At 47.5% G+C, this 12,279-nt stretch overlaps 1 protein-coding gene and 1 long non-coding RNA gene across 4 annotated transcripts in view; one reads left to right on the top strand and one right to left on the bottom strand.

Moving 5' to 3' along the window:
• Nucleotides 1-340: 340 nt before the first annotated feature.
• LOC123406395 (senescence-associated protein OSA15, chloroplastic) overlaps nucleotides 341-12,279 on the top strand; it is a 35,521-nt gene continuing 23,582 nt past the window's right edge. The window contains exons 1-11 of one of the 3 annotated variants that reach the window (XM_045099900.1): nucleotides 341-520; nucleotides 1,080-1,510; nucleotides 1,954-2,124; nucleotides 2,243-2,316; nucleotides 2,389-2,477; nucleotides 2,581-2,652; nucleotides 2,875-2,943; nucleotides 10,921-10,967; nucleotides 11,134-11,215; nucleotides 11,295-11,363; nucleotides 11,445-11,548. In XM_045099900.1, coding sequence (XP_044955835.1) covers nucleotides 1,194-1,510; nucleotides 1,954-2,124; nucleotides 2,243-2,316; nucleotides 2,389-2,477; nucleotides 2,581-2,652; nucleotides 2,875-2,943; nucleotides 10,921-10,967; nucleotides 11,134-11,215; nucleotides 11,295-11,363; nucleotides 11,445-11,548 — 1,094 coding nt within the window. In that variant the 5' untranslated portion in view covers nucleotides 341-520; nucleotides 1,080-1,193. The remainder of the gene's footprint in view (nucleotides 521-1,079; nucleotides 1,511-1,953; nucleotides 2,125-2,242; nucleotides 2,317-2,388; nucleotides 2,478-2,580; nucleotides 2,653-2,874; nucleotides 2,944-10,920; nucleotides 10,968-11,133; nucleotides 11,216-11,294; nucleotides 11,364-11,444; nucleotides 11,549-12,279) is intronic. The other 2 variants (XM_045099899.1, XM_045099898.1) reach the window with 2 other exon arrangements.
• Nucleotides 7,675-9,535, bottom strand: LOC123406396. The gene is made up of 2 exons (XR_006612110.1): nucleotides 8,309-9,535; nucleotides 7,675-8,073 (listed from the first exon to the last, which is right to left on the bottom strand). It is a non-coding gene; the product is annotated as an uncharacterized LOC123406396 (long non-coding RNA).

Here is a 12,279-nt window from a genome sequence, read left to right as displayed (position 1 = left end):
GGGGCCGACCGTTGAAGCGGTCAGCGAGGCAGGGACGCGACTCGCGCGTGGCTGGGACGGGACCGCGTGGGGGAGGGGGCGCGGGAGAGGGGTGGGTTTAGGAGGGATTGGAGAGAGATTAGGAGGGTCTAGGAGGGATTAGGAGGTATTTTCATGTTTTTTTGCTTTTTTTTAAATCAAACCGCCCAGCATGCCGCGGAGGCACGGTCCCCGGACACACGGGCCGGCGGCGGGCCGTGCCGTGCGAGGCACGAATATAGCTGGCCGGCCCATTTGGCCAGGTATGACCCCGTTGGTTTCCCTCCCGCCGCAGGGACAACTGGTGGCTGCCATGACACTTCGCCACATGTGTGGCCTCGCGTTGCTCTCCTTGCGCCTCTGGATTCTCCTTCCCATACTCGTTCGTCCATACTGTCTCCTACCTTGCTCCTTGTGCTGTCGCGCCTGACACCCCCCCCCCCCCCCCCCCCCCCCCGGCGGGCGCGCGCGCGTCTCTCGTCCTGGCGCTCCGCACGAAACAGTAAGTGCAGGGGCTTCTCATCGCTGCTTCTTTTGGGTAGACATAGGCAGCAATAGATCCGTACCGCCGAACGTGTTCTGTTGCAGGTTGCGTGTGTGATAGTGTGCCGGTTTCTCTCTTTTTTTTAGGGAATGTGCCGGTTTCTCTAGCGAGACTGTGGTTGTGAGAGGCCACTGTTGTTTTTCGGGGGCTGCTTTATGAAACACACACTACATGTTCACTCCCAACAATGTTAAACTAGAAATAATTGCTCATGGTGTCACAAAGCGTACAACTTCATTCGGTATGTAGTTGTAATCCTGACAATACTATGCACGTCAGTTATTAGTATAAGAAATATAGGAGTATATAGTTGCTGACATCGACCACCTATATTATCCCCAACGTGCTGCTACCTTTGATGTATTTAGTAACTGTTTTTCTCTTTACCTTTTTGTCCAGAAATGATTCTCTGTACCTGTATTATGTAGAATTAAGTTTGTGCACCGCGAAGTAGACTCTTGGTGCTATGTGTATTCATTTGTTTTGACTTGAAACTAATGCCCGTCTTTGACATCAGGTACTGAAATATCAGAGTTTCAAATTGACCAGAAATCTGCTTAATGAAGGCATAATTGGGATTTTGTCGGGCCAAAGGTTCATAATCTGTAGTACACATACAGATTCCACACATATGGCTAGCCAAATCTCTGGTACCATAACATCTAGTGGGGTGTGCTATAATGATAAACACAGAATGCCATGTAAGCTGAAAGGACTACATTGTGTAGCATCGAATTGTTTACCACAAGAGGTAGAGGTAAGGAAGTGGATGAATGGATATCATATCATCCGGTCCTATCCAAACGATAGACATCGGAAAACGAATGCGAAGTCCAATGGTTACCTGCTCCAACAAGGTCTGAATCTTCGGTGCCTTTCTTATGGTTCTCGTAGTAGCAGTGAAACTAAAGAGTGCACTAGTCCTGAAGATGGCAATAATCCTTACAGGTAAATTTAGAACAGCAATTACTCCCCCAACACACACACACACGCACACAAACGAATAGTCCATCAGATTCCATGTCCCTTTGTTAGCATGAAAAAATATATAATATTGAATACTTTGTCCGTATTTTGTTTCATTTACGCTGAACTCATTTAATACATATTATCGTAAAACTAACACCTGCTATCATAATGCTTCGTCAAATATTTTTGACTTGTAATATTAAACTCAGCCTGCTGAAGACATAAAAACAATTCCATTGTGAAGAAAAGACTTCCTCTAGTTTTATATAGTAGTTCTCATGATTTTCACATATCTAGTGTCTTCCAACATAAATTGAAGTGTTGTGCCAGAATTCTAAAATCATATATGGTAAACTGCACATGGTCATTAAGCAGATATAATTCACCATTTTTATTTCCATATTCTTAATCTTCTGTTGCAGGGGTTTTGATGAGCATCCAAGAGGAATGTCACATTTTTCAGATAGTCAAGCTGCAGCTCAGAAAAAAACACTCTATTCTACTCAAGGGCTGTCTAAAGCGTGCGAATTTGTCTATAATGATGCAAAGTTTGTGAATGAAAGAGCTCAGAGTGATATTCTTTTGCTTTCACGGTATTCTTGTTCCCTGTGCATCATTGATATTCACTCACGTAATTGTCTTGTCGGTAGAAACAATGTATTTATTTGTATTGCTATTCTGAATTTTGATATTTGAAATCCTTTCTCTCAGTGGAATCACAAGGTTGAACAAACGTGCATCTAAGGATGTTGCTGTATTAGGTTTGGGGTTTCTCAAGCTTGATGGTACATGCTCTTTCACATAACAAGCTATAAGATTTTCCTTCCATAGGATTTAATTCCTCATCTAAATTTAAGATTCCCTGAAAGCTCGTGCAAGGAAGGACACCCAAAAGATTGACAACAGTGTGAAGGAACGGGCAGCCCACCTGACAAATTTTGCTAGAGTATGTACTAGATCTGTTCGTATGGAATGTTTCATATGCTTTCTATGTATTATTGGTTTCGTTATACTTCTAATACTTTAATTTGACCTCTGTACATAATCAGATATTGAAGGAGCGAGCTCATTCGGACTTGAAGAAAGCAGCAGATCAACATTGGAGTGATGGAGCTTTGGAGGTAGATCTATACAAGTTCTTTCTTCACTCATTTTGTAGGAAGCATTAATAGATTTAAGTAACAAATATTTCTCATTCATACTGTCGAGAAAGCTGCACCCATGTCTATGTCATTGGAGTACCCATTTAAATTGTTTAATAACCATGCTAATATGCAATTAGTATGTTACTGTTTAATCCAGGGTTTCATGCTGATCTAATACAACAGTTATTTGCAACCCAGGCAGATCTGCGACGAGCTGACATGGTTGTTCGACGACGTGCCATGGAGGATGCTTTCATGGCTTTAAAGGTAGCTTAATTAAGTGTCTATATAGCTCTAATGTCTTGAAATTCTGTGGGTTTCATCAGACAGTGACGTTTAATATCAGAATAGTTGGGTAAATCCACCGGCGCCCACTGGAACATCCTGGCACTTGCTAATTTTCCTCATGAATCATTATCAGAGGTACTAATGACAGTATATAATGAAAAATCACAATTAGCTAATGCAACATCAGATGAGATATCTAACATAGTTACAACTTACAAGTTAAATAAAGTGTAACTGGCAACGGATTATTATATACTAAGCCTGCATTGAGGATAAAAAATTAGAATGAAATAACACTAAATCAGTTATCTTTAGTTTTGCAAACAGGACGTATAATTTCTGGGCCTTTCCTTATGCAATCTTGCAGCTTTTACTGAATCAATTAATATGGCATTCTAACGGTATCTTACTCTTGAGGGAATAACTAAAATCATACCTGGGGTCCCTCCCAAGTCTTACATAGCAATCCACGTGGCCGCTCAACAAAAACAAAAGCAGTCAACACAAGCCCGGGAGGCCAATGAAAGTCCAAGTAAACTACCGTGGGTCTAGACAAGCTACCCTGGTCAGCGAAAGTCAACGAAAGTCTTTATGGCCGTTAAGTCAAAGGAAGTAGAGCACATAAACAAACAAGTCAAAGATGAAGGCAAAAGACCAAAGAAGCCCAAAGCCCAAGCAAGAAATCCTTCATATGGTGGACGGAATCTTCCTTCCATGGGCCACAACTCCCCTCCTAGCCCAACTAGGAGCCCATGGACTCATGGACGAAAGATTACATGGTTCTACCCTCGCACCTCTGCTTTTCAAGGGTAGCATTGGTCATTTATCAAGGAATCATAGGCTATATAACCCCCGCCCCCTCCACCCCGGGTATGTAAATCATTCACTCCCACTTGAATAAACTCAATACACTCTCCCACCTTCCTAGAGCCCGACTTGACCAAAGGACAGGAATCAGAGTCTGAGGGACCTAGTAAGGCTTGTGCTATTGTGAGTTGTGGTACTTTGGAGACAACAACACTCTTAAGTGTTCCATGCGTCGAGCACCACTCTCGAGGACTTCATCGTAGGACGCAGATCGCGCTCCAACAGTGCCATGAATGGTTGGCATTGGGCACCAGTGCGAACCCTACTGGTGCACGCAATTTTGATCGCCAGGAAGTCAATCGGAGAGGTGGGGATAATGGGAACCTTTCCCTTCCCACGACCATTTGACCTAGAACCGCAGATATTTTCGATAAAGGGAATATATTAATATCGCGAAGATACCAATTACACCCAGCCTCTCCAACAACGCAATACCCTAATGGCATTACGGATGCACACAACCAAAAAAAGAAAGAAAAAAAGCTAAAAAAGAAAGGCCCCGCTATAGAGTTTCAGTACTTTGCACGGCGAGGAACTCTTTCTCGTACGTCGACAATTGCTGATTGTGAACGCCTAGAGCTTTGTTGAAGAAGGCGATGGGGTGGCCGTCCTGGATCAACACCGCGCCCACGCCGGTGTCGCAGGCGTCCGTCTCAATGGCGAAGGGCTTGTCAAAGCTGGGCAGAGCCAACACTGGAGTGGTCGTCATCGCCGTCTTGAGCATGTCGAACACAGCCCGTGCTTGCTCATTCCACGCAAAGCCTTTCTTCGTGAGCAGCTGCGTGAGGGGCTTGGCGGTGATGCCATAGCGAGGTACGAACTTCCTGTAATAGCCTGTCAGGCCAAGGAATCCTCGGAGCTCGGTGGCATTTGTCGGCGACGGCCATTGTTCCATGGCATGCGTCTTCTCCTTGTCCGTGGCCACGCCCTCCTTGGAGATCACATGTCTGAGGTAGACGATGTGGTCGCACGCGAAGCTGCACTTCGACTCCTTGACGAACATCTGGTGCGCACGAAGAAGCTCGAAGATGATGCGCAGATGCTCGAGGTGTTCCTCCATTGTTTCACTCAACACGAGAATGTCATCCAGAAAAATGATAATGAATTTGCGCACATGCTTACTGAATATGGCGTTCATGAGATATTGGAACGTCGCCGGCGCGTTGGTGAGGCCGAATGGCATGACCTGGAATTGGAAGTGGTCGTGGTGCGTCTTGAACGCTGCCTTGGATTCATCCTCTTCGCATATGCGTATCTGGTGGTTCCCTACGCGGAGGTCCAGTTTAGAGAACAGGCCGCGCCAACCAGTTTGTCCAGGAGTTCGTCGACGATGGGTAGGGGAAACTTGTTCTTGATGGTGGCGTCGTTTAGGCGACGGTAGTCAACGCGGAAGCGCCACGTCCCGTCCTTCTTCTTAACGAGCAACACCGTGTCGGCGTAAGGTCTGACGCTGTGTGTGATCACCCCGGCGTCCAGCATCTCCTTGACCTGGCGCTCGATCTCGTCCTTCTGGAGGGGCGAGTAGCGGTACGGCCGTGTGTTGGCGGGAACCGCACCCTCCACCAGAGTGACCGCGTGATCATACCGGCAATGGGGAGGAAGGCCGCACGGCGTCGCGATGTCGGCGAATTTGTCGAGCAGGTCGGTGAGTGGAGTACTGCTGACGCCCTTGCGTGCCGGAGGAGGGGGCCGGCCACCAGTATCCACCATGGGCATGGCCCAAACATCGTTGCCCGTGATCATCTTGTTGAGCCCCTAGGTGTCATGGGCTTAAGCGTCGGGGTTGCTGCCGTTTGTACGCCGCGGAGGGTGACCACCTCCTCGGTGTGCTGGAACTTGACCCATTTGTCTTGCTAGTGGCAAGTCATGGGACTGTGCTGGGCTAGCCAGTCCATCCCCAGGATGCCATCGTACGCGCCAATCTCCAGCTCGCGCATCGGTGTGGAGAAGGTGTGTCCCTCCATCCACCATTTGAGCTCGGGCACTATGCGATTGCAAGTGAGCCGATCTCCATCTCCCTTCTTCCCGTCTCACAACATGTGGTGGTGATGACGAGCGTGTCGTGGTGAGGAAGTCCGAAACTGAGCCGTCATTGGTGGGCGAAGCCACGAGGCCAGCTGCCGAGGCATCGGGCAAGGCGGCGGTCAAGGGCGGGCCAGCGGCCCCACCAAAAGAGGTGGGCGAGACCCCAACCACGGGGTCCATAGTCGCGTCTTGAGAAAATGCGAGCGAGGAAGGGCCCTTGGCTAGCGGCGGTGTCGGCGTGCCATGTGTCAAATGAGCGGAAAGCCAAGACGGACTACCTCGCCAGGAGCGAGAAGCGTCGGGTAACCCCAATGATGATGAAGCAGAGGCTGCAGCCGGAGGTAGCTGGTGAAACGGAAAAACTCTCTCGTCAAAGTAAACGTGCCTCGAGGTACCTGGTGAGACGGGATCGTAGCACCGGTAACCTTTAGTGTTGGAGGGGTAACCGAGAAAGGTGCACGCAAGCAAGCTGGGGCTAGTTTGTGAGGGGTGGTGGAAGCTATACTGGGATAACAGAGACACCCAAATATACGGAGGTCATCATAGGATGGTGATAGAGGGAAAGGTGTCCCGTCTTTCGATGAGATGGTGGCTATCGTTTTTGGTGGAGTAGACTTTGACGATCCGAGTACGAACGTGCGAGGACGTCGCGCCTTAGCAATCGCTAAACCAACTCCGAGAGGTTATTGACCATGCCGGAGCACGATCAACCTGACCACGAAGGTCTATTTCGTGCACGCAAACGAAGAACAAGCAAGAAACTGAAATTGCAATCTGGATATTGCGAATATAAGAGGAAAACTTTATTGATGAAATGGGGTTCTGACGTCTTGGTCTGGTCACAGAACACAAACGAAGGACGCGAAGTTGCAGCTATGGCGAACTTGTAATCTAAACAAAACCCAAGTCTAAACGGCGCCCTAAGGGTTGTATATATGGGGGAATAGAGGGGAATTTCGTGACCCCTTGGAGGAGGGGTACGAAACCAACCCTAACTTAGTTTTCCCACACATACGGACTCTAAAAACAGCATATAATGTGGTATTTTGAAATTACATGGGCCTGACCCAAAAAAAGGTGACGCAGCACCAATAATAGCCTATGGATGAAATTTATGAAGTGACAGCTTGTATATTTCGTCCAAGCCTTCATGTTCTCCTTATAGTGGCTTCAAAGTATGAAAATGACCACTAGAAACTCCGTTGTTCTTTGCCGTGTGCGCACCTTCTTCTCCATGCTTGACCCCGCTCCAATGGCCATCCTTCTTCTCCATGCTAGGTCCTTCATTCATAAGTAAAACAAAAGTATCTAATTTAGGCAGCATCATATGTCATGAACATTAGAAGGATTTCTAAGAAACGAAAGTACCTGGTAATTCAATTGGCGTTCGCGAGCTCTAGTAATTGGTCCAATATGTATATCAGCGCGGGCTGTTGGTGTAACAATGGTATTGATGGCCTCATCAGATGGGGAGGTGCCAAAGAGTAACTGGTGGGCAGCGAGGATGACATGGGCGGATGTTGAGAAGAAGGGATGCCGTGGCAAGCGTGTCAGGCCAAAACCTAGGAGGCACATTGGCGTGAAAAAGAAGAGTGCTAACACAGTCGTTGAAAGTGCGGAGTACACGTTCAGCGCGGCCATTTTGCCGCGATGTGTAAGGACATGTGAGGCGAAAGATGGTGCCATGAGAAGTGAGGAGATTGCAAACAACAAGGTTATCGAATTCTTTCCATTATCAATTTGGAGTGTGTGTATGGGACAACCAAATTGTGTGGCGACATAAGAATAAAATGTCGTAAGAGTAGATAAGATATCAGATTTGCGGCGAAGATGAAAAATCCACACATAATGAGAAAAATCATCTAAGATCACAAGATAGTAAAGGTAACCAGTGTTGCTTGCAACCGGAGATGTCCATACATCACTATGAAGTAATTGAAACGAAAAAGAAATAGTGGTAGATGCACTAAAGGAAGACGAACATGCTTTCCAATAAGGCTAGCATGACAAGTATGATTGTCAATCTTATTACACGTGAATGAAAAGCTCTTAATAATATGATGAAGGGTGGCAAGTGTGGATGACCCAAACGAGCGTGCCAAAGGTTTACACCGGCGGAGAGAGCGACGGGAGCGCCAGAGGTGGTGGATGAAGAATGAACCAGGTAGAGCTCATCGGGGCTGTCACACGGTGAAGAACCATCCGGGAACAGGCGTCCTTAACAGAAAAACCAACAACGTCAAATTCAACAGTGACAAGACTGTCACGTGTAAGATAACGAACAGAAACAAGATTTTTAACACGGTCAGGAGATACGAGTATATTAGACAGAGATATTGGCATGGAGAAGAGGGAGACGAACTATGACCAATACGAGTGATGGGTAAAGAAGAGTCGCCACCCACTGTGATGCGCATGGAGGTGTTGGTGGGAAAGTAGGAAGTAAGATTACTGAGGGTGGATGACATGTGGGTGGTAGCCCTCGAGTCCATGTAGCAGTCGCTGCCTCTGACGTACTGGTTCGGCGAAGGTGCGGAGCGGAAAGCTGCGAGGAGGGCGGGATTCCATGGTGCGGGAGCCGGCGGCTGCATGTGGCCGTAGCCACCGGAAGCCGACGGTGGTGGCAGCAGAGGGTAACCACCCGTCAGCGATGGTGAGGGTGGCATGGAGTAGCCGCCGAGCTGCGGCTGAGAAGTCGCTTTCTATGCCTGATGCCCAGCAGGTCGTGAGCCAAGGATGCCAGGAACAGGGCCGCGTGGAACTGGCATGCTATAAGCATGAACAACACGAGTCTACAGGTTGGTGCCAAAGGACTAGGGTGGGTAAGGCTGAGGCTGGCGAGGCTCCCCCTGTACCCCTGGTTCTGCTGCTGCTGCTTGGGGCGACCCCCACGCTTGTTGCGCCGGCCACGGTCGGCCGACGGCGGCGCGGATGGCGGCTGGTAGTAGGCGGCCGACGCGGCAAGAGGCCACTGTTGCGACTATGGTGGAGCCGGCAGCGGGAGCGCGGGTGCACCGCGTGAGGCGTTGGCGTGGAGGGCGGTTTGCTGCACCTGTGTTTTCACCATCTTCATTCGGCGCTTCTCCAAGCGCAGGTAGGTGACGGTGGTGGAAAGGCGGTGAGGGCAGCAAGGTCATGTTAGATGCCGCGTTACCAAAATCCTCATTGCGGCCGGCGTGAGGGTGCTAAGCATGAGCTCGTCGGAGACCTTGGCGCCGATGTCGCGTAGTTCGTCGGCGAGCATCTTCATGCGCATGCAGTAGTGGTCAATGGAAGAGTCGTTTTAATGGCACCCGAAGAATTCTTGCTGCAAAAAACCCATACGTTGGAGCTTGTTGTCGGTGAAGAGCGTGTTGATCTTGTTCCACAAGGAGCATGCGTCGTCGTCATCGGACACGACCGTGTAGAATATCTCCTTCGAGATGGTGAGGTAGAACCATCGGATGAGCGTAGCTTCGATGGCGGACCACTCGGGATCACCCTTCATAAGCACAGCATTGACGGAACCGTCGATGTGCTCGGTGAGGAAGTACTCGCGGAAGACGAGGGAGAAGTAAGTCTTCCATGCATAGTACGTGGAGTTGTTTTGCTCAAGACAGATAGGAACGCGATCAAAGATGTTAAGATCGCAAATGCCAACGGCAGATGGGGGATCGGGGCCGGCAAACGGGTTGGAGGTGCCGGAGAGAGATGAGGATGGGGAGTCCATGGCAGCGGCGTGGTAGGGTTAGGGTTCTTGGGTGGGTGCGAGAAGAAGGGAGCAGCAGCGGTGAGGGGTGTGGCGGATGCGATGGGTAGGGAGAGGCGGCGGAGGCAATGCGGCGGCGGCCAAGATGTGCGGAAACTAGGGCAGGAACGTGGATGCAAAACTGATACCATGTAGATTGGAAACAAGAGATTGCATGCGACAATAATTCAAATCATGTGCAGATGCACATATATAGTACAAGGAGGTACTTCCTCTACGTGTCTCCCAAGCTATACCCAATATAGAGGAGACAGGAGGCGTATAAATACAAGGCCCTAGACCATGTTCAACACCTGGCCCAGAGGCCATGCATCGCCCAGGTTCATCCTAGTTAATCTTCATGTACTAGCCAACACAATCAAAATTCTGAACTAATAGAAAGGGCTAGGCAATCCACATATACACTTCAACACCCCCTCTCACTTGTGACGCGGGAAGTCAATACGTGAATAGACTCAAAGGTATGACTCAACAAGCCTATACATCGACACAGAGGGGGGCAACATGCAATTTTTGGATAAATTACGAAAGCCAGGACTTGAACTCAAGACCTTTGGCCTTGATACCATGTTAAATTATGCGCTAGCCAACGCAATCAAAAGTTCAAACTAATAGAAAGGTCTAGGCAATTCACATATAGACTTCAACACTAGTCAAGGACACCTGACGTGCCCCCAGCGGGCCATGAGCTAGGCCCGAGCCATCCGGGTGTCCGACGTCTTCTCCCTGGACTTTTCCTCATAGACATGAACGCGTTCTCCCAGGCGCCATTCGGGATTCCAACCGGTTGCCTAGATGTGAAACGTACCGCCAGGTATACGGCCTTCTCGAGAGAGATCCAACACACCCAGTCTGCGACCATGAACATGTAATCCAAGAAACATCTTTCTCCAACGATCTTCCCGATTGCCGACGACCACTCAAGCAATAGAACAACCACAAGCAGGAGTAGGGTGTTAGTTCTCCAGGGAGGGCCTGAACATGGGTAGATCGTTTGTCTCGTGTGGTACCATCTTGATCTGCCACTCTCAGAACACACCGGCAAGTAGCTAGCGAGGTGCCTCACTGTTTATACTTGGCCACTTGGCTAATAGTATATGTGATGCCTAGTGCCCCTAGTCCATTTATTCCTATTATATACATGATCATGACTTACTAATAGTTTATTGGGCAAAACAATCACTTATAGTTTAGATCTAGATGATACAAACTAGTTTAATCAATTTTGATCCTTACTTGCCAATTATCATGCAGCTATTACATCAATGCCATCCTGTTTATAGACTCTTATACTTGCATGTAATATTATAATACAGTTTGTTCGGGATATTCATGACATGATGGCAACCAAACTACAATATCAGTAAGTTTTTCTTATGAATTATAGATGCAAGTTCTGTAAAGCAAAACAATGTTGAAGGAGTAACCTATCCCTATTGCATATTCACTATGGATTAGTCTTATTTAAACTATATGTTTACTCGCAAACTTCCAATGGATGGTTCATTTTCCCTTACAAATTCAACAAGGTTCATCACACTCGAGAAAAATGGGAAGATTCTTAAGTTGTTCCCTCGTGAAGTTTCTACTGATCAAATCGCTGCCATAGAGGTTGTATCTTCAGTAACTTGTTACTTGTTAGCAGCATAGTCGTTGATTTGCTAACATGTGCTTAATTTATTTTTCACAGGATGCATATCTTAATATGGCATCTGCCTTATCTGAGGCTGATGGTATCGACTACACCAATCCCGAGGAGGTGGACCATGTTTAAACTCATATGTAAAACATGAACTTTGCTATATTCATGTTCCAATAATCTTTTTTTATGTTTATGAAGCTTGAATTATTAGTAGCGGCTCTTATTGACCTGGATGCCATGGATGGGAAAAAGAGTGTTTCCTTGATAGTTGAATGTTCAAGTTCTCCAGATGTTAATACCAGGTGCACAGCAGCATTTTGTGACATTATTTCATTGCATTTTCCTTTCTTGAATGTAATTTGTAACCAGGTGCTATTTGTAGTTTACATTGATCTTCTCATAATTAGTTATAACTTTAGACTAATAAGCTATTGCAGAATCTCATTGAAACACAAATTTGCCCATGCATCTAAACATACAATTGCATTTTGTTCACATCATTAAAGACTCCCACACATGGTGCCTTACTTATTCTACACCACAATGCCCGCCGAATCAGTTCTGGAGCTGCGTTTATGGTCATCATATGAGCATAACTGATACATTGCAAGCCGTTAGGGTGGCCCGATCTTCATGAATTGGAGGCGGATTTTAGGTAGAACATGAGGGGAAACGGGAGGAATCATAAGAAAAGCTAAAACAAATCAACATACAAGACCTTGGAGCTTTCGATCCAGACTCCGCGCCTTGCTCCTTCGCCTTGGATGCTCATCACTACTTCTTCGCCTTCTTGCTTCTTGATATGGGCTTGGCCTTCCTTCCTGCTTTATGATTGTTGTCGATGTACCTAAACACACATAGAGTTCTGCTTTGAGATAGTAGCCATGTATCATCCAAATGCATAAGGAGCTCAAAGAGGAGTAAAGTCACCTCGACTTCAGTAGCACCTCAACTTCAATAGTTTGTGCACATGCCCTTGTCATCGGTACACTTGGCCTTGGCAGTGGGTCTACAACGATATCAGTGGGATGCT

The sequence above is a fragment of the Hordeum vulgare genome, chromosome 6H, assembly GCF_904849725.1.
Source record: "Hordeum vulgare subsp. vulgare chromosome 6H, MorexV3_pseudomolecules_assembly, whole genome shotgun sequence".
Taxonomy (NCBI): domain Eukaryota; kingdom Viridiplantae; phylum Streptophyta; class Magnoliopsida; order Poales; family Poaceae; genus Hordeum; species Hordeum vulgare.
The sequence above is the reverse complement of the archived record's forward strand: the minus strand, read 5'-3'. Positions and strand labels throughout refer to the sequence as shown.